This window comes from Daphnia carinata, chromosome 5 (genome assembly GCF_022539665.2).
Source record: "Daphnia carinata strain CSIRO-1 chromosome 5, CSIRO_AGI_Dcar_HiC_V3, whole genome shotgun sequence".
Lineage (NCBI taxonomy): Eukaryota > Metazoa > Arthropoda > Branchiopoda > Diplostraca > Daphniidae > Daphnia > Daphnia carinata.
In genome coordinates, this window is record NC_081335.1 from 3,690,777 (window position 1) to 3,711,161 (window position 20,385).

The following is a 20,385-nucleotide window of genomic DNA, read 5'->3' on the forward strand; positions in this document are numbered from 1 at the left end:
CCATCCGATACATCGTTACTCGCCACATTTACAGTGGCTCCTTGTGCGCATAGCCTCTGCGTCGTTGCTAGACTGCATCCAGCAACTCATTCTCTCCAGCCACCACCATCACGCCAAGTCTTTCACGCTTTTGAGTGTTTAGACTACTAGAGATGCCCTAACGACGAGCTTTAGTTTGTCGACCACAGCTCCCGACGTCGCACACGACGGCCGGGCTCGGAGCCAATCTTCATCGTATCGATTCAGGACACAAGGGTAACAGCAAAGTCTTTTTACATTTGATTCTCAGCTTTACATTCTTTCTGTGTCAGGTTGATGGTGTGATAACTTGTTGATTGTTTTTCTTTTATGGTTTTTTTCTTGTCCCATGTTCTTTTTATTATCTACGGTTTGTAACTGATGCCCTATTTTTATTTCCACATCAGGCTGCGACGAGACTTTGGCAATAAAAGAATGGCATCGGCCAAAGGATCGACCACGTTCTTCCTTCTGGTCAGTCTATTGACCATTATTCAACGTCCTCATTTGAAATGCGGAGCCCAGGAAGTGATTCCCATCGGTAAGCCTACGATTTAGTTTTTTAGTTCTTGATGCAATATCTCCTTTGATCAATGGTTTTCCCCCGCAATTTTGAGGTATATTTATGGTAATTGGCTGCGAATTTCTTTGAAATTTGTGGTACCATCAGACGACAATAGCAGTTCTTTATTTCTCCTGTCACAAGTATATCTCAATTCTCGTTCGAAGAACCAAGATGGTTATTATTTCATTTTCGATTAAGACGGATGATCCCACATGAAAAGGCATTTATCTTGCCTTTTTATCGTGTTTTCCTGAGCTTCTTCTTCGTAGAATCTTGTGATCTCACTGGGTACTTAACTGAAGTTTTGAATTCATTGTGAATTGAGGGAAGAATAACGAGTACTCTTAGTTTCAGTGGTTATTTGTAACCAGCAAGTAAAGGGTTCGCCTTGTATTTTTTATCTTAGCGTTCAATTTCTATTCCCAGGAAAATTGATTTTACCATTTTCTATGATGTTTATTTTGCCGTCTTACTATACACTGAATTTTCCACATTTATTAGGAGCCATTTTCGAAGTGGGCACGGACGAGATGCAGGCCGCTTTCCGGCACGCCGTCTCCCAGTTTAACCGGATGAACGAAAGCGCCAACGGGCGTCGATACGAGCTCCAGGCTTTCGTCGATGTTATCAGCACGGCCGACACGGTCAAACTCTCTCGACTCAGTAAGTCATTTTTCACTTCCAACAAATCTAATACCTAGTCTATTAGAAACTGATAAGCCTTCGTAAGACCTATAATGCAATACGCATTGTGTCTGATGGATCCGAAAAAATTGCCAAACGATTTGAAAAAGCCAAAAAATCCAATCCTTTTTAGTTTGAAATTCAATGAAGCGTCGATAAGCCCCTCAAACTTTTCCCACAAGCTCCTTCCGTAAATACTTTTGAAATTTATCACAACCCTAAGGCTCAGGTACTAAATAAAGACCAGCGTAAAAGGGACGTGTAATAAATCGATAGGTTACGTATCCGCTGGTTCTGCATAATTACGTATCACACGCTCGGCGTATCACGATAAGATATGCATTCATTCTGCCCGTTGGCGAGAAAGGAAAACATCAGCGATGGAAAGATTACGTGAATTACGTGCGTTAAGGGTGTAGGCAAAAGACAGGAGGCGTTGTCTAACTTAACGTGTTCTACATGCAGCGATAGAAATTAAATGCGAAGGGACGTGATGTGCGTTTCGTTTCCTTTTTGGGCAGCCACTTGACTAACCGACAGAATCGATCTGCGTCCCAAACACGTCGTCATAATTTGATTTGTTTTTAACAGCCGTGATTTGAATTCATAAAGAATTAATGCGTTTAACTCTTTCAGAGCTGTTAAGATCAAGTTTTATCTTCCCCAGCAAACCCCACAATTTCGCGTCGTTCTACCCACATTTTTATTATTACTCTTGTCTGTTTTCTTTTTTTTTTACAGATGCAATCACGTAGCAAAAAAATAAAAGGGTAAAGCAACCATAACCGTGATCTATACGTGCGTCTTATTTCAGACGCCATAAGCCGTCGTTCTAGCCAGGGTCGCATTCAATGTCGTCTAAGAAAACAAAATATATCTTATAAAAGAAACACGGGGACGTCGTCGGGAAGCTTTATGTCCTTAATGGGAACAAAGGATAATAGAAGCCCGTGCATACAACGCAGTTTAGTCCGAGTGTATAGCGCAAAGCGGTATAAAAAAAAAGGAGATGATTTTTTCTTATTAAGAGTTGCGAGTGTCGGTCACGTAAAGTCACCTAATCCCTGCGGCCTTTTCTCTTTTTTTTTTCTGTCCTCCCGAAGGATGGAAGAGCTTTTGATCCTCCTTTCAAGGACTAGTAAGAGGTTCATCATCCTACGTGTAATGTGGAATTTCATAAAAAAAGAAAAACTTGTGGGTTAAGAAAATATTTTGGAGAGTGGGCGATGTTTGGGAATGCGCATCATTCGATCGCATGTAAGAGAGAAAGACACGAAAGAATATCCTAGAGAGCCATTGATGTCGTACGTGATGGTGGCAACGACAAAAAAAGGGGATTCACAGATCCGACACTAACTTTAAATGTGATACTTTTAGAAGAAAAGAACCGAGTTTCTTAGAGCGTTTAATGGCGGTTACTCAATCTTTAAAATCAATTTCTCGCAGGGTGTTTCCCCCCTTTTGAATTTCACCATGTCGCATTTAGAGTTGGCTGATTCATAATTGACTCTGTTCTCCTTTTCCCCCCTCACTGTTGCGTATGCGTCTAGAGAAAAAAAAGGATTTATTTGAAGCTCTTCCCAAAGGGACTTTATCCTTTCGTGAAAAGTTTCAGTTTCCTTGAATACATTCGTAGAGGTCTGCGTGATTATTCCAGTTCGTCTAGCTTGAAAACTGATACGACCGTACACAGTAAGCCAAATGAAGTGAATCCCTTCTCTTTTTTTCTGATTTCTTCTGCGAGCAACAGACAACGGCAGTCATCAATCGTTCAATAGCGGATCATTGAACCGCAGTAAGCTCTTATTCTCCGTTAGTTCACTCGGGCGAAAGAAAAATGGGGACGGACGCACAAAAAAAGAAGGTTCATATTCTCAATCGTGCTCGAATGCAAGTTCTTTTTCTTTTTTTTTGGCCTGTATCCTTTTTTTCGTACCAAAAAAAAAAAAGAGTTAAACAGAAACGGAAATGGCAATGACAAAAAAAGAGGCTATTCTTAAAAGGCCTTTTGTGCGCTTCATTTGTAGAAAGAGAAAGACGTGACACTTTGAGAAGAAGAGCACGACGAAATGCAACAAAGAGGCAACGCTCTACGTAGAGAAAATGCGCAAATCGGGGCTTTTGAAAAAGCGCACCCAAGTAACTGAATTCAATGGTGAAATGTGCACGATCAAGATGGGAGAAAGAACATTGACACTCGAACACGACCGTACAAAAACACGCGAAACTTGTGTGATTTTTCCTGTGAAAGATATCGAGTTTGGCAAAGTTGCAGGCCACCCGGGCGTTGTGTGTACATCACGCTGTTGTAGGAGGGAAACAAACAAGAAGTAGCAACGATAGAAAAGCATCTCATCCGAGCGAGCGGATGCGCTTGGTTTCTCTCTTTTCTATTCAATCCTTTTCTTGCACTTCAATAGCAAGAGGTCGTCAATAATCTTGTGTTCTTTCGCAGTCCATTGTTTACTTTCTTCTTATTTGTCACGAGGCGCTATAGTTGGCATCAATGCAAAAGACTATCGAAACTAATGTAATCACATGTTGTTTGATTTTTGTTTTTCAGTTTGCACGCAACTGTCGAGGGGCATCTTCGCAATCTTGGGCGCCGTCAGCGCCGATTCATTCAGCACCATTCACTCCTACACCAACACGTACCACATGCCGTTCTTCAGTCCTTGGTTCCCCGAAAAGGTGAAATTGATGATCTCTATTTTTTAATTTGATGTTTTATTCACAAGGTTTTTAAACGGAACAGGTTCCTGTACCGACGTCGGGTCTGATGGACTACGCCCTTAGCCTAAGACCCGAGTATCATCAAGCCATCCTCGATGTTATCGCCTACTACGGCTGGAAGAATATTATTTACATCTACGATTCTCACGATGGTAAGCCTATTTTTAAAGTTTTTTTTGGAAGCCGCATCTGTCACAGCGTCGTCGCAACCGTGTTAGCCTTTGCGTCGAGCAGGTTATTATTTATTTACAGGCTTTCCCCCCTTTTTTTTTTTGTTTATTTCTATGCAAAGATAGCACGAAAGGGAATTCGAGATGAAAAAAAAAGGGACGAACATCTAACATCGTTTTCCACGAATCTCCGGTTCCCCCCTTCTTCCTATACAACACGTCTTCAGAATTCCGCCTCTCGGTGTAGACGTTACAAAGCAAACAGTGTCGACAAAGACAAGCAGCTCCCCCAACTTTCTCTTTTTCTATTATTAATCGGAGGAAAACAGCAGATGAAAAACAGCCGCTCTTTTACACACGCACGAGGAAAAAATCAAACGCAGAAAAACAAGAAAAGATTTCTTTTCTTGTTTTGCAATAAAAAAAAAAAAAGAGGAAAGTCGTCTAGGCAGTAAGCTCTTCTTGTCAAAAGAGACGGCGTTGTCATGGCAATCCAATCGACTCGGCAGATCCGAGTCTTTCGGGCGCTGACTGCTGGTCGTGCTGGGCAAGATGCGTAGCGCATCAGTCAAGTCTCTCGGCTGCGACTAATTCGATTTGAACCCATCAGCTCCCGTCTTTTCAGGGTATTCCCCGTCAGTCTTCCCTGCTTTCGGCATCGCTCCTGTTTTTCTTTCTTGATTGAAAAAAAAAGGGGGGGGGAGAATTGGGCTACTGGGATGATAAAAAAAAATAAATACATTGCGGTTGGGTGCATAGAAGCGATGAGGTCACGATGAAACTACAAAATAGAAATAAAGCTTTGAAAAACCACGCCCTATTATGTAGACACTTCAAACAAGACGCAAAGCCACTCCTTGTTTCACGAGACAACTCCGAACGCTTGATTACACGTTGGATCCTTTAATCCTTTTCTCGCATGTCGTTTGATCTCTTGCCTCTAGACGCAACCTTCCCATCTTTAAAAAAAAAAAAAAACATCCGTTTGTTCGTTGAACCAATTGAAATTGTGTTCCATTGACCCGGCTTACATTATCTTGATTGATTGGTCTCTTGTTACATATTTGTGTATTTTTTTTTTCTTTTGTTACCATAAATCAATCCCGTGCGATCTAAACCAAAAGACTTGGGCGTGCGAGGAGCTATTCATCATCTTTTGAATCGATTGTGATGGGGGCTTTTTGCGGACGGGGGGAGGGGATTGTTACATATAGTTGCGTATGCATAATGAGCTGCTTTACAAAGGCGATACATGTTCTTGTATTTTCGTCTATTGTGCAATGTAGCGAGCGTGCGCTAATAGGATTGAATGGGGCGGCTCGGTTTAACACATCCTATTTCGAAGCACAAGAATGGAAATGCCGAATACTACTAAAGAAAACAATTGCGCATCTTTCATAACCACTGTGTCTTTTGATTGGACAGCCTATTTTGCATTTAATAAGCACATCGACTTTTTTTTTTGTTTTTTCCTTTTAATCAATTTCAAAATGAACATTTTCAAGCGCAAAGTCCTTCCGAATTTCTGCTTGCAGTCCAGACAGGTCGATACGTATTATAATTGTGTTACGGGACGAAAAGTTTCAACAAGATTAAGTTTCAGGAATGGGCAGAAAGTTCCAGATGTAGGCAGTACCCAGATTCTTAAAAAAAAAAAATTACATAATGTGCTGGGTAAGAAAATAGAAGACATCCGTTTCGACTTTGCTGCTCTTTATCAGTAAAAACGCACAGTTTTGTAGGCCTCTTTATCTTCTTTTGTTCTTTTTCTTTTTATTGTTTATCTTTTTCTGGTCGTTGTGTTTGCGTGAGTGTACCTAATGTTTCACACTTGACTGCGCACTACAATATCGGGCCGTTTCAAATTTCAGCAACGTGTGTCAGGAAGCGGGTCCTTGCATGTCCACTCGTCCATTCTATACCAAACTTGCGACTTAGACCAAAAGCATCGAACAAAAAATTCTTTTTTTATTGCATCCAATTGGGCAAAGAGGCAAAGCTTATTGGTCATTCACGACAAAGTCGGGTCCAGCATTTGATTCAATCGGCATTCGATGCTGTTACATGCAAGTGCTTTTGAACGCAGCTTTCCACGACGGCCGAAATGTTAATAGCCATCCCTTTATGTCCGACCCATAAGGCTCCACATCTGCTATACATCGGACGGCTAAAGTTCTAAAGCCCGTCTAATATAAAATTCAGTCACATGCAGGCTTGTTAAGAAAGATACTATTTCTTTTCTTCCCCTCGTAAAATGACAACATTTATTTTTTTGGAAAGGGGTGGGCATTTATTTCGGTTAAAGGAGGGAGAGTCTTTGACACCAATACTATAAAGCCGTACATATGGTGGAATGTTGTCAAGTTTTGATGTGTGTGTGTGCCGGATCGATAAGTAGAGTACACGTGCCTCTTTTTTTTTTGAAACTGCTACTAGGGTATCTAAACGAAAATAGGAGATTGAGTCTACCAGAATGAAAGTGAAAGCCCCGTTTTGATGGAATTTGGTTAAACAGTTGGTGTGGCCCATACCCCGTCAACTCGCTTTTTTTTTTTTTTGTAGGGAACGATTAGAAAATTCCTTGGGTCGAAATGAGGTCGTGATTATTGCAGCCATCGAATCGCGCGCTTGGATGAACTGCGGTTGCGATGTACATTATTTTTTAAAACCCTCCTTTTGTTGTTGAAGAAAAAATGTCAAGAGTGGTGGCAACTGTATACACACCACGTGAAAGGGCATAATGTTTACATTTGGAAGACATACAGGAGTGAGGCGATCTCGTTATCGATCGCTCCTTCTGTGGCCAAATCGATACGAAAAACAAAGAGCAACATCTGTTTCATATTTCATTCTTTCTCGCCATTTTTTTTCATCTTTCTAAATATAGCAACGTAAGCAAGTATTCTTCTAACCAAGACATAAACGATTTTTTTTTTCCTGAGTTATTGTTTTGGCCGCGTGACCATTCGCCTTCATCTTTTAACGTATTGATTTTTTGTTACGCGTTAGCTTTTCGCCTTAAATAGAACCCTAACGTAAAAGTACGTGTGTGCTCTAACCAATAAATATGTTGACGTTAATGAAGGTCCCCCCAACGAAACTTGGGACATGGAGGAGGGGGGATTTAACGCGCAGGTCTTGTCATCAGTCCAGTTAAGAGTTTGTGCTCGTACCAAATTAACGAGACTGGCATCTAGTGCGCATAACTACCGCAAGAGATTCATATCTGTCCACGGTTCAAAAACAAAACAGCATCGTCCAGAATTCCAACATTAGATAATATAGACCGATATGCGATATAATTGAATAGACGTTGGTAACCTTGTCTCTTCATTCTCTTGGTCAACTGATGACATTTGGTGGTAGCCAAAAAACAAAAAGAAAATGGAGAGCGGGCTCCAAGTGTCCATCGAGTCACGTACCACCTCTTCTGTATTATTTCCCGAGTGCCTACTCATCTCATTAGATATGGACTACCATTTTACTACACTCTTTTCGGACCAAAAACGGCTATATCTAACTGCGCCTTTTGTCTTTTTGTTATCAGCCCCATTGTCTTTTGCCGATCAAACGCTGGCCATTAAAAAGGACTTTTGGATTATTGGGGAAGTCTTAATACTTAAGCGTTACGTACGTCAGACGATCACGACACGCATTGGCAATAGAGAATTGGTTGGGAATCCAATTTGATGTCGCTGTGTAGATGTGCTTAGTATATCCTGCGCGACAGTACGCATCTCCCTTGTATACAGCGGGCTATACAAGTCACGAGCTTGTTATATATATATATATAACGTAAGCATTCAGTGTAGGTCTATAATACTTTATTGGGGGGGGGGGGGAGGGCGACGGAAGATGTGGACAGTAATCCGATGGAAATGAAAGAATCAGTGGCATCATTAAAAGCGAATCGACATCGTTCAGATCCCTGGGCGTTTTCCTACCATAATCCAACAGTCCAGTAATGGCGATGATAATGATCACACAGAATATCCTCTTTATTTTATTTTATTTTTTCCTATTAACGCTGAATAATTGCAGAGTCCGTCTAAAGCTGAATATGATTTTCATTTCTATATTAATATTTTTCTATTGAACAAGGTTTATTGCGGCTACAAGAGCTCTACCAGAGGATCAAACCGGGCAGCAATAACAACCTACTGATCGAGATGGTCCGTCGAGTCGAAAATTACCGGGAAGCCATCCAGTTCCTGCAGACGTTGGAGTCGATCGACAGGTACGGCCGCAAATTCGTCGTCCTCGACTGCAGCGCTTCGCTGGCTTCGGAAATCATCATCCAGCACGTCAAAGACGTCCATCTGGGCCGTCGCAACTATCACTACCTCCTCAGTGGATTGGTGAGCCATTTTCGTGCGTATCGTTAGTTTAAACTAATTGCGATCGCTAAAAAAAAAAAAAAATACGACATTCTTGTGCGTAGCAAACGGGAATTTCAAAAGCAAAGCGAGTGGTGAAAGAAAGCAGGGAATAATAATAAAAAAAGAAGAAAGGGATCTTTTTTATTGTTCACACTTGAGGGGAGTCAGTGATCGTAGAAAACAGACGAGGCGTGTACGTGTGTCTATATTCTATACGTAATGTAATGCATCCGCTTCATCGGCACCATAGCCCCAGAATCTTATATATGTGGAGAGAGAGAGAGGGGGGACAGCAAACACAACGGGTCTAGTGCTGTTCCTGATGGTTGCATTCTATATTGCCTGAAGAAACCCGACGAGTTATTATTCGTCCTTCCCTTTATTTCGTACCCGAAATCTCGGTCATGTGGATGTGGACGGGATCGATGCCGGACTTGCGTCCACTTTGAACGGTAGAAAAAGATAAAAGAAAGCCTCGCAGGCTGGACAAAAAAGAGGTAGCCATGGCTTCCATATCATCTGTATAGATTGGACGGGGGGGGGGGGGGGCAAGAATTTCATTACAACAGCCCAATGTAGATATCTAGTTTTAAAAAAAGTTGGGTTATTTGATTTTTCTTTACCCTTTGGCAGCGCAGATGAGATGAAGCAAAGGGTATAGATCATCAATTGCTATGTATATGCGTCCGCTGCATGGTTCCACCACCACCTCTATTGTGGTAGTTATCAAGCCGTTAACGCGTTACGAGGGCCATTGGAACGCTGGCTGTGAACGGCCTTTGGCCCCCCTCCGGTCGGATGAGTAATAGCACTGCACGTCATTTCAGCGGATATTATAGAGCATGCACGCGCGTTTTTTTCCAAAGAAAACATCCTATCTTTTTATACTATGTGTGTTAGGTTTCTCTCGCACTATTTTTAACAACGATAACCTTTTGAAAAAAAAAAAAAAAAAAAGAAAGAAAACAAAATAGAGAGAGAGAGATATGATGGCTTTGAATCCGCTTGAGCGCGCTCCATTCGACCGGCATCTCGCTTCCGGCGGAATGGCTATACTTTAGACAGTGTGTGTGTGTGTGTGGACGACAACCCTATGGCACAAAGACTGGGGGAAAAAAAAGAGAGAGAACGGAAGAAAACGTGATTAGTTTTTCTGTAGAAGAAAATTCCATTTTCGTTTGGGAAATGAGAGAGAGAGAGAGAAAGAAAGAGTGAAAATGGGGTTATAGCATTGCTGGATAACAAAGACAAAAAACAGCGGGGAGAGAGAGTATCGTCACTGGTAGTAGCAAACGCAGACAGAAGAAAAACGGGTGACCGAGAATTGATTTCCATATTTCGTCGGCTGCATAAAGTGGCAAGTAGACGGCCATAAAACACCGCTAGGCAAACAGAAAAAAAAAAAAGAAAACAAACAGAGGATGCTGGATTTGACGGGAGAGAAAAACGGTCCATCTAAAAAGAAATTTTGTGCCTGGAAACTGTTTTTTTTTTCTTTAGTGTTTTTATTCTAAAAGAAAAGTTTCTATTTACAGCCGCCGTCTTTTTTTTTTTTCTTCTTCAAGATATCCAGGTTAGAAGAGGCTTCGTCTCACGCAGTTTCCTAGATCAATAAATCCTGGGCGCAACAACCTCCTTCCCTATTTGATTTTCTTTTTTTTATAATCTCAAAACCATTTCTCTCTTTTCAACCCGCTCAAATGGAATCTATCCCCTCCCCTCTTTTTTTTATTTTTAATGCTCAATCGTTTGAATAGCCACACCTGTTAGTCATCCAACAGGATTTTCTTTTCGTAGACGGAGACGACATTTGAAAACGACAGCTCACGTTTCACCTGTGTCGTGAGGCATTGGGTCTTTCTCGGAAAAAAAAGGGGATCCATTGGCAAGACAAATTAAAGTTGCAAACTGTTGACTATTGATGCGGAAACGTGCAATAAGAGTGCGGACTATACGGTTCAGTGAAACTCGGCTATTTTAAGGCCTTCCGTTGAAAGCGATGGACGACGCTAAATTGCTGAAAATGGGAGGGAAAACTTATCGCAAAATCTACTGCGTTTTTCACGAATTTTGAATTTGATTTTGAAGCGTTTCTTTGTACTTTCTCTACATCCTGTTGAGTTTTTCGATTTAAAAAAAAAAATGCTGTTTGTGGTTCGTCAGTTCCGCTTTCGTATCGACCAGTGCCTGCCATTCGCTTGCTTTGGCGGCCTCGTAAAACGGGTAGATAATGAGATAGAATACTGTCGTTAAGATTTCAGAAACCATCTTGTTCGTTTCCTTTTTATGGTAGACACAATGTCCACCGAAGAAGAAGATGTCTTCTAGCAGCTTGTTGTAGCCTACCACATAAACGTCTTCGTTTTTAAATGATCCATTTATCTCCAACAGCGTGACGCTAATGTCCTTCCTCTATCGCATATCTTAACACACACACCCAAAATCTTTTCTTTGTATCAAATGTCACTCTTTAAGGTGATGGATGATCGTTGGGACGAGCGCGTCAAAGAATACGGAGCGATTAACATCACCGGATTCAGAATCATCGATACGGAGCGCCCCATTGTCCAGCAGTTTTTCCGCACATGGGAGGCCTTGGATCCAGCCATCTATCCTGGAGCTGGCAAACCATTTATTCCAGTAAAAAAAAAACATTCATTTAAAGCACAAACAAAATTCAAATTTTGCTAATACTTTTGCCGTAGGCACAAGCTGCTTTGGTTTACGATGCCGTCACTTTAGTGGCAGACACTTTCAATCGGATGCTGAAAAAGAAGCCGGATACGTTCCGCTCTTATCTGCAGCGCAATAAAGGCGATCCGTTGGCCAACGCGTCCAAGGCGCTCAACTGCTCCCGCAACGCCGTCTGGGAGCAAGGCGACCGTATCGCTAAATTTGCTCGCAAAGTAAATTTGAATATAATGTTTTACTCGCGTGTGTGTACATCAATGATGGTTATCTCTGTTCAGCAATCGGATCTGGAAGGATTGACGGGAAGTTTGCGATTCGGCGAAGACGGAAGAAGAGAAAATTTTACCCTCAGCGTCGTTGAAATGACCGTTAACAGCGACATTGTCAAAGTAAAGTTACACAGAATTCACAATACGATGAGATCTTTGATAACGCAATGGCCCAATTTTTTTTTTTTTTTAAATTTGATTTTCTTATCAGATTGGACAATGGTCGGAGCAAACGAGATTCCAAACGGTTCCGGCCAAGTACGTCCGACTACCGGCCACGCCGGAATTCGAGAAAAATCGAACTTACATTGTCACGACGTACATGGTAACCTTTCTGGACTACTGCCATCTCGTGAACCAAACACATAAACAATAAATCTTTTGTTAATAAAATTCAGGAGGAGCCGTACATGATGATGCGGAAGACGGAAGGCGGCGAAGAGCTGACGGGCAACGATCGATTCGAAGGCTATTGCAAAGACATGATGGATCTCATCGCCGCCAAACTGGGCATTAATTGTACGTTATCTTTGCATTAAAAAAAAAAATAGTCACGCAAAACTATAAATTTCTTTAACAAAAAAAAACAGACGAGTTACGTAAAGTCAAGGATCACAGATACGGTAACGAAAATCCTAACGTCACTGGCGGATGGGACGGTATCATCGGCGAGCTGGTCCGTCGGGTAAGTTTCCATTACAAACATCGATTGCACATGTGCGCAAGGGATTGTTTATAACACGAGAGAGATTGTATGTAAAAACGGAGGACGATGGCGGCGTTGTCATGTCATGCTCAATAATTTTGTTTGAATCACCCGATTCGCAAAGTTTGTCAATGTCGTCGTTAAGCAATATTTTCAACATCAAAAAATGCTGCCCAGGAAACGGAGGTTGCCCTGGGAGCCATCACCATCACAAGCGCCAGGGAACGGGTGGTGGATTTCAGCGCTCCGTTTATGGAGCTGGGCATCAGTATCATGATCAAGAAGCCGATGAAACAGAAGCCCGGATTCTTGTCCTTCATGTCGCCGCTGGCCACCGAAGTCTGGGCAGCCGTCGGGGCCATTTTCCTGGCCGTTTCTCTCGTCCTCTTCTCGGTCCATCGATGGTCGAAATCCGGATGGCGCGCTATTCGTCGCTCCTCGTCCATCAAGCAATACGTCAACGATTTCACGCTGGGCAACTCCCTTTGGTTCACACTCGGATCGCTTCTCAGGGCCGGCAACGTCACCGTCCCCAGGTATAACATCATGGGAGAAATGTAGTGTATTATTTAACCGTCCAACGATCGAGGTACTTAAAATCAGCTGATGTTGAACGCCGCCATCGATCCAACAACAATCTCTTTTGTTGTTGTTTTCCCCTTTCGTGAGCTTTAATTAATGGTGGGAATTAATTGTTGTGCAAAACAAAAACACACCATTCCCTGGGCAGGAAGCGGATTTGGCTGTGGCGGCGCTGACGATCAACTCTGGCCGGGAACGAGTTGTTGATTTTAGCAAACCTTTTATGGACCTCGGAATCAGCATCATGATCAAGAAACCGGTGAAGAAATTCCCGGGCGTCTTCAGTTTCATGGACCCGCTGTCCAAGGAAGTCTGGATGTGCATGACGTTCGCTTATCTGGGCGTCTCCATCGTCCTGTTCGTCGTCAGCCGTTTCGGCGGCGCCGAATGGAAAATCGAAGATTCTCACGTTGCTTTCACGCCCATCGCCGAGACGTCGAACGCAGACGTCGACGGCCAATCGTCGGAGAGTTCTTCGCAAATGCTGACCAATCATTTCTCCGTTAAGAATTCGCTGTGGTTCGCGCTGGGCGCTTTCATGCAGCAAGGAAGCGACATCTCTCCTAGGTATGTCGCAGTTCATTCAAAAGCACAATCATTTGAGACACACCAATGGCCGTTCGCAGTAGCAAGTACCTCGATCGATGGCTTGTCATTTCTCCTTTTTGAGTTAGTTAGTTAATAAGACGAACGTACCTCTCGCATTATTTTGCCCGTTTTTCTTTTGGCCTTTGTTTTTAGATCGATATCGGGAAGAATGGTGGGCGCCGTCTGGTGGTTCTTCACATTGATCCTCATCTCTTCGTACACGGCTAACTTGGCCGCCTTTTTAACTGTCGAACGTATGGTGACGCCCATCAACTCGGCCGAGGATCTCGCCCGTCAAACGCAAGTAGAATACGGAACTATCAGTTCCGGAACGACGCTGGATTTTTTCAAAGTAAGAACTTGTTGGCCCATCTTCTAAATGGAACTAACAAAACACGTTTCGATTTACTTTGCCCCCGCAAATCGTGTAGAATTCCAAGTTCGCCGTTTACAGCCGAATGTGGGAATTTATGAACTCGAGGAAGCATGTCTTCGTCCGCACTTACGACGAAGGCATCCGCCGAGTGCGTCAATCCAAGGGCAAGTACGCTCTACTCATCGAGAGTCCCAAGAACGACTACGTCAACGAGCGTTACCCGTGCGACACAATGAAAGTTGGACGTAATCTCGATACCAAGGGGTTCGGAGTGGCCACACCTCTCGGTTCACCTTTGAGGTAACGATAACGCTTTACATTTTTCGAGGAAAACATTAATGAATCTTATTTTTTTTTAAAGAGAGCAATTAAACTTGGCCGTTCTGTCGCTCAAAGAAAGCGACGATTTGGCTCGGTTGACTAACAAATGGTGGTACGATCGGGGCGAATGCGCCAATGCGGACAAACAGGAAACGACGCAGAACGAGCTGTCGTTGAGTAATGTAGCTGGAATCTTTTACATTTTGATTGGTGGACTCGTACTCGCACTGGCTGTCGCTTTTTTCGAATTCCTTTATTGGTCTCGCGTCGACGCTAAAAAGAACAAAGTAATATTCAATTCATATTCGTTAAGCGAAACGTTTAAAATGTGTGTTGTTGTTTTTTAAGATTTCATTAACAGAAGCCATGAAAGCCAAAGCTCGAATTTCTATTACCGGTGAATTCAGCCATCTCCATCACGTAAGTTTGCCGATCGAATTCATATATTGCGTAATAATGCGATTAAATATTTTCTTATTTAATGCAGAATTCGACAGTGTCGTGAATGGCGGGTCTCTTATGATGAACTACACGTGAACGATTGTCACCAGGGTATTTTAATGATCTCATTTTTTATTTTCCACGATGCTCGATGCATTTTTGGTTTAATTGAAGAATTATTCCGAAGTAATTCTTCGGAAATTGCAGAGAGAAATATTTGTGTTGGATGACCGAAGGTGTATTGGAAGTTTGTTCAATTGTAAGCTGTTTGATATCGTATCCATCCATGAAAATCCGCTTATTGAAACAAGTGGCATATGATGTTACGTGAAATTCCCTATCCGTTTTCCGTTTTTTTGTTAAAGTATTTAATGGTTTGTGTCGTCAATTCTGTTGGACAAAAAAATACATTGCATTTACATATGATGCTGATATGAGCTGGTCATTGTATGTGTCTTGTTTTATTTGAATTTTTGTTGCTATTCATGATTCAGCAAAAAAAAATATTAATATTAATGCGTTGCCAAATGCACAAAAAAAAATAATATAAATAATATAATAAAAAAAATAATTAATTAATAATTAATAAAATTAATAAATATTATAAGAATTAACAAAATAATAAAATAATAATAATAAATAATATAGTAACAAATATAATAATATAGTAATAATATAATAACAAAGATTCGAACTCGAGAAAACAGAATAGCAGCCGCGAACTATGCCACAGCGCCACACTACATTCACTTGTTTTATATACATAATGCCTATTTGAATGATATGATCTAAAGAAATATTTGTTTGGAATGTGCGGTCCTGGCACAGTGGTTATCAACCACGCTTTGTATTCTGTCGGCCCCGGGTTCGAATCCCGCCACCTCCAATTTCCATAGTCCTCCATTCTCTCCACCCACCACCCTCTCCGCCCTCCCACCTCCCACCAATATCATCATGCAAGAATCTTCATCTCATCGGATTACAACATTCAGCATCTTCATTCCAACGGATTCTCAAGATTCTTCATCGCTTCGACATCATACAACGCTCAAAAAAGAAGAGAAGAAAGAAAAAATGAAGAGCTGAAGAAGAAAGAAAAAAGGAGAGAAGAAAGAAGAAAAAAGAAGAGCCATGCCTGCTATAAAGTGGCTAAAAATGGCGCAAAAAAACGATCTGTAGTACCGTTCACTACACGTTAAAGATCGACCCACAAAACTGATGGTAGAGAAAAGGTAATCAGAACTCGTAGGTTGTTCGTAAGTTCTCCCCATGGCCTGAAAGACGGTTCATGGATGCAGGCAGCTAAACATCGGGTGATGTGACCCTCTTCGATACCAAATGTTTTTGTTTTCCTTAATGTGTTTAACACCAGTATGCAGTATATATATATGGTATATGGTATGCACCATATTGCAGGTTAGTAGGTAGTACATTAGTGACCCTCTTCGATACCCATAATAAAGGTTTTTGTTGTTCCTGCGTAGGCGATGAGGTCGAAAGGCGACTGCTAGCAGACGCACGCTGACTAGAGCTAGCTGTGTGCTAGCTGCTGTGCTAGCTGCACGTGGTTTCCTTTTGTTTTCCACGAACAGGTTAGATTAATGTTATTCCGTTTCTCCAAATGGTTATTCCTTCCACCAAATGGCTGTTTGGCGATATCCGTAAGTTTTTTTCTTGGTTCCTTACTGTAGTACACTAGTAGGGCATACAGTAGTAGGGCTAACAGGTTACCAGACTGTGCATGTCTGTTCTCTATAAACGCCCCCTCTGCCGACACAGATATCATTAAGGCAGATGTGCTCATATGTTTAACTTGCCATATTGCCAGTTGAAACTGAAACCTGCAAGTCTTACTGAAGCTGACAATGTCTTCACATTGTTCTACTCGTGAACAAAAGGAACACTATCCATGGAGTAAACATGTGCTGGTGAGCTTGAATTGCTGTTGATTATCATTCGAGACGTTAAGTGTTGCTTCATTCGTGTAGTCTTTCCGATGATGATGCGTGAGAAAAAAGATGCAGAACACCTGTCTCGAATTCCCGGTCACGTACGTTTAGATGAGCAGAGTTTCGGTAGGCATTTTGCTATAATATCCAATTACTGGGCCATTACTAACTGAATTTCTATTTGTACATATAGCTAAACTAAACCAGAATCGAAGCTTTTTTCTTCAACGGACGCTGATTGAACAAATCGGTTCTTTACAGACTACGAACGTGGACGGACTGTCTGAACGTTGCTGTCAACTATTAGAAGGCAATGGCAGATTCAGGTGGTGTCACAGCGGCAGATTCTTTCTCACCAACGGCAATGTACGTGTACAGAATTATTCCAATTGGTTTCAATTTTCAATTGTTCAATTCTTTGACTTAGTAAGAAAAAATCCCGCTGGCTAGCATGGGCAGCTTTCATCAGTGCCATAGTGTTCATGGTGGCCACCGGATACTTGGGCTATCGAGGTATAAAAGACTTTTTAAGAATTGCTCTTGTCTTCAGTTTGATAAATAGTTTGTCCACGATGTTGCAGTTTGCAAATCCAACAAACAGTTGGCCGTCGTGGAAGAGCAGTTGGCAACGGCTGCAGGAACGATCGCTCGTCTCGAAGAGAAAGATCCTGTTTGCAACACCAAAGAATGCGTTGTTTCAGGTAATCCATTTAAAAAAGAGAGAAATTTAATATCGGCATGATGATTGGTCCTCGTATAGCTGCTGTTTTGATGGAAGCCATGGATCCGACTGTCGATCCTTGCCATGACTTTTATCAATTTGCCTGTGGTGGTTGGCTCCGTAAAAACAGCATTCCGGATGCCAGTTCACGCTGGGGCCAATTCCATGTTCTAAGAGAACAACTCACATACATACTTAAAGGTATTATAGAAATTAAGAGAGCATTTAATTTAAAAGTTGAACTGATTTGATCACGGCAATTATTTGCTGAATACTGCAGACATTTTGAGTGAACCAAATACCGTCCAGGACTCGAAACCCGTTAATAGCTCAAGAGAAATGTATCGAGCTTGCATGGATACAGATGCTATTGAAAAATTGGGCTTGACACCGCTGATTCAACTATTGAATTCATACGGCCAATGGCCCATGACAGTGTCCAACTGGACAGCCGATCAGTTCGACTGGAAATCAGCAAGTACTTCCATCCGGAGAGACATGGGTGAAAGCTTTCTCTTTGAAGTCTACAACTACCTCGACTGGAAAAACACCAATAAAAGCTCCATTTACGTAAGATAAAAATTGAAAATCACATAAGATTTCTAATGAAAATTAAAAATTTAGGTGGATCAAACCGATCTTGGGCTTCCGTATTCCACTCTGATCAATGCAAAGTCCAATTCAACAGCTAGCATTATGCAAGCCTATGCTACTTTCGTATTTGAATCAGCCAAGGCCGTTCGAGATGCGATCCAGGGTGGGACGAATGACTCCGAGATCATCCGTGAAGTGGAGCAGATGATTAATTTCCAGATCGAGCTTGCTAAGGTAAACATGAGTTTTAGAACGCTTTAGAAATGTGACGGAATGTGTAAAGCAGGATTCTTTCTAGATCCAAACGAGGCCGGAAGAACGGAGGAACAGGACGAGGATGTACAATGTTGTGCAACTTGGAGCTCTGCAACGATGGACAAATGTTATACATCTGAATCGGCCAACTAGTTATGTAAGGGAATAACAAAAAATCAATTAAAACAACTTTAATTGCAAATTGCTTTTTAAAAACGGATATTAAAGATTAACTGGACTAAATATATCAATGATATATATTCGGCGGTGAACGTGACAGTGTCTGAAAACGAACCAATTATCGTCAAAGAACCCCAATTCCTCCGCAAACTTGTACGATTGTTGGACCAAACATCACCGAGAGTCATAGGTACGTCTCGTTAATCTTGGATTATGTTTCACTTTAGTAATTTGATTTGAACAAATTTAGCGAATTACATCCACTGGCGTTTGGTGATGAAAGCTGGTGAATCTACAAATCAGCTAATGAATTCAATGGCATTTAAATTCTGGAAGGTGTTTTACGGAGCAACGGTTCCCCAGCCAAGGTGGCGAATGTGTGTCAATAAGGTTGCCTCCACTTTAGGATTCGCTGTCAGTTCCCTGTACGTCGAAAGGGCTTTCGACGAACAAGCCAGAAAAGAGGTACGATTTCGAGCAAATCAATTTGTATCACAATTGTTGTTGAATTGGTTAGCGATCTCTTTGTAGGCCGTTGAAATGATTGGCCATATCAAAAGGGCTTTTAATACCCTAGTTCAAGAATCACATTGGATGGATCAAGAGACTAAAATCCGGGCACTGGAGAAAGCAGCCGCCATGAAAGATTTTGTGGCGTATCCCGATTGGATCCTTAATAAAACTCGGCTGAGCCAGCTTTACGAAGGGGTTTGTTCTTTCCAATATATCAATAAAGTTTGGCAATAACAATAACGTGGTTTCTTCTTCTTTGGTCTCACCTCAGGTGGAGACGACTAGCAAGCACTTTGAGAATGCCCTTAATGTCACGCGATTTTTAGAGCACGACAAGTTAAAAGCCCTCCGTTTACCAACAGATCGGACAGTGTATTATTTGCATATTGCCATTGATAATTATTGAGCACATTAAGCAAATCTGTTTTTCTTTGATAGGTGGGTGACATTCCCGTCAGTTGTTAATGCCTTTTATTCGTTCTTCTACAATGCCATCAGTAAGTTTATTCAAACCTTTTCTTATGTAATAAAAGATTAAATCATTATTTTCTGACAGCTTTTCCTGCTGGAATTTTGCAGCCACCTTTTTTTGGAAAGGGTCGCTTGGCGTAATTAGATACAGTATATCTTTCTTTTTAACCTATTTAAAAATGCTCAGTGTTTTACGTCGTACAGAGCCCTAAACTACGGTGGGATAGGGGCAGTTATTGGTCATGAAATCACACATGGATTTGACGATCAAGGTGTGTTTCTATTATTTAATTTGCGTATCTCCTCTAAAAATCTCGATTTTAAAGGACGCCAGGCGGATAAAGAAGGTCGAATCAGTTTGTGGTGGAGTAATCAAACCCTCAACAGATACATCAAGGGGGCACAGTGTTTCATCGAACAATATGGAAATTATACCTTCCCAGAGTTTGCTGGAACTGAAGCTTTCCAAGTAACTCCACGCATCAATCTACTAGAAAATAATTTTTGATGCATTTCTATTTATAGCTGAATGGAGTCATATCACAAGGAGAGAACATTGCGGATAATGGTGGCGTTAGAGAAGCCTTTTCGGCCTATCAGAATTACGTGGCCATCAACGGCAGAGAGGCCCGTTTGCCCGGATTAGAGCATTTTACACCGGAGCAGCTCTTCTTCCTCTCCTACGCCAACATTTGGTGCGGTAAACAAACTACACAGAGTCTAAGGCAACAAATTTTGAACGGCCCCCACAGCCCTGAGAAATATCGAGTGTTGGGCACGCTATCCAATTCAATCGATTTCGCTCGACATTTTCATTGCCCAATCGGGAGTGTCATGAACCGTCCCAACAAATGCATTCTTTGGTAATGACCAAATCATCTAGTATCTTTCATTTGTAAAACATTTGAAAAATCGATAAACTGAAATACAAAATCACAAGTTCGCGTCATCAGTGACAGGGTCGGTTGGAAAATGAAAACGTCGGGTTTAAAAGTTTGACTTGGATTTCGATGACACGCACTTATCTTAAACAAAATTGAACGTTGATTCCGATTAAAATATCTGTTTTGCCGTTCATTACGTAATCTTTGAATGAGAAGTAATCAAAGTGGTTTCCACGCTCGACCGCTTTGAATGCAAATAACTTAAAAACTATTAACACCGTGCGAAAACTAAATA

General features: G+C 41.7%; 2 protein-coding genes across 4 annotated transcripts; both read left to right on the plus strand.

Moving 5' to 3' along the window:
• The first annotated feature begins 17 nt into the window (after positions 1-17).
• On the plus strand, positions 18-14,922 carry LOC130696669 (glutamate receptor 1-like). 3 transcript variants are annotated; one of them, XM_057519776.2, is made up of 18 exons: positions 22-255; positions 426-559; positions 1,085-1,246; positions 3,831-3,958; positions 4,023-4,152; positions 8,272-8,528; positions 11,025-11,189; positions 11,255-11,455; positions 11,519-11,629; positions 11,721-11,834; positions 11,908-12,028; positions 12,100-12,194; positions 12,946-13,364; positions 13,539-13,737; positions 13,817-14,061; positions 14,123-14,369; positions 14,431-14,502; positions 14,570-14,921. In XM_057519776.2, the coding sequence occupies exons 2-18, from the start codon at positions 454-456 to the stop codon at positions 14,585-14,587; spliced, it is 2,790 nt and encodes a 929-aa protein (XP_057375759.1). In that variant the 5' UTR covers positions 22-255; positions 426-453; the 3' UTR covers positions 14,588-14,921. The 3 variants fall into 3 exon arrangements, with proteins under 3 accessions (XP_059351463.1, XP_057375759.1, XP_059351464.1); XM_059495481.1 differs by lacking the exon at positions 12,946-13,364 and adding an exon at positions 12,393-12,751 and having other exon boundaries at positions 23-255; positions 14,570-14,920; XM_059495480.1 differs by having other exon boundaries at positions 18-255; positions 11,255-11,629; positions 14,570-14,922.
• A 1,445-nt stretch (positions 14,923-16,367) lies between these two features.
• LOC130696583 (neprilysin-4-like) lies at positions 16,368-20,108 on the plus strand. The gene is made up of 18 exons (XM_057519668.2): positions 16,368-16,451; positions 16,512-16,598; positions 16,666-16,838; positions 16,900-16,985; positions 17,054-17,173; positions 17,233-17,394; positions 17,474-17,763; positions 17,818-18,021; positions 18,086-18,199; positions 18,271-18,412; positions 18,473-18,687; positions 18,754-18,930; positions 19,007-19,107; positions 19,174-19,232; positions 19,292-19,343; positions 19,411-19,478; positions 19,533-19,675; positions 19,732-20,108. Exons 3-18 carry the CDS (start codon positions 16,786-16,788, stop codon positions 20,071-20,073), a joined length of 2,328 nt encoding a protein of 775 aa, XP_057375651.1. The 5' UTR covers positions 16,368-16,451; positions 16,512-16,598; positions 16,666-16,785; the 3' UTR covers positions 20,074-20,108.
• The last annotated feature ends 277 nt before the right edge of the window (positions 20,109-20,385 follow it).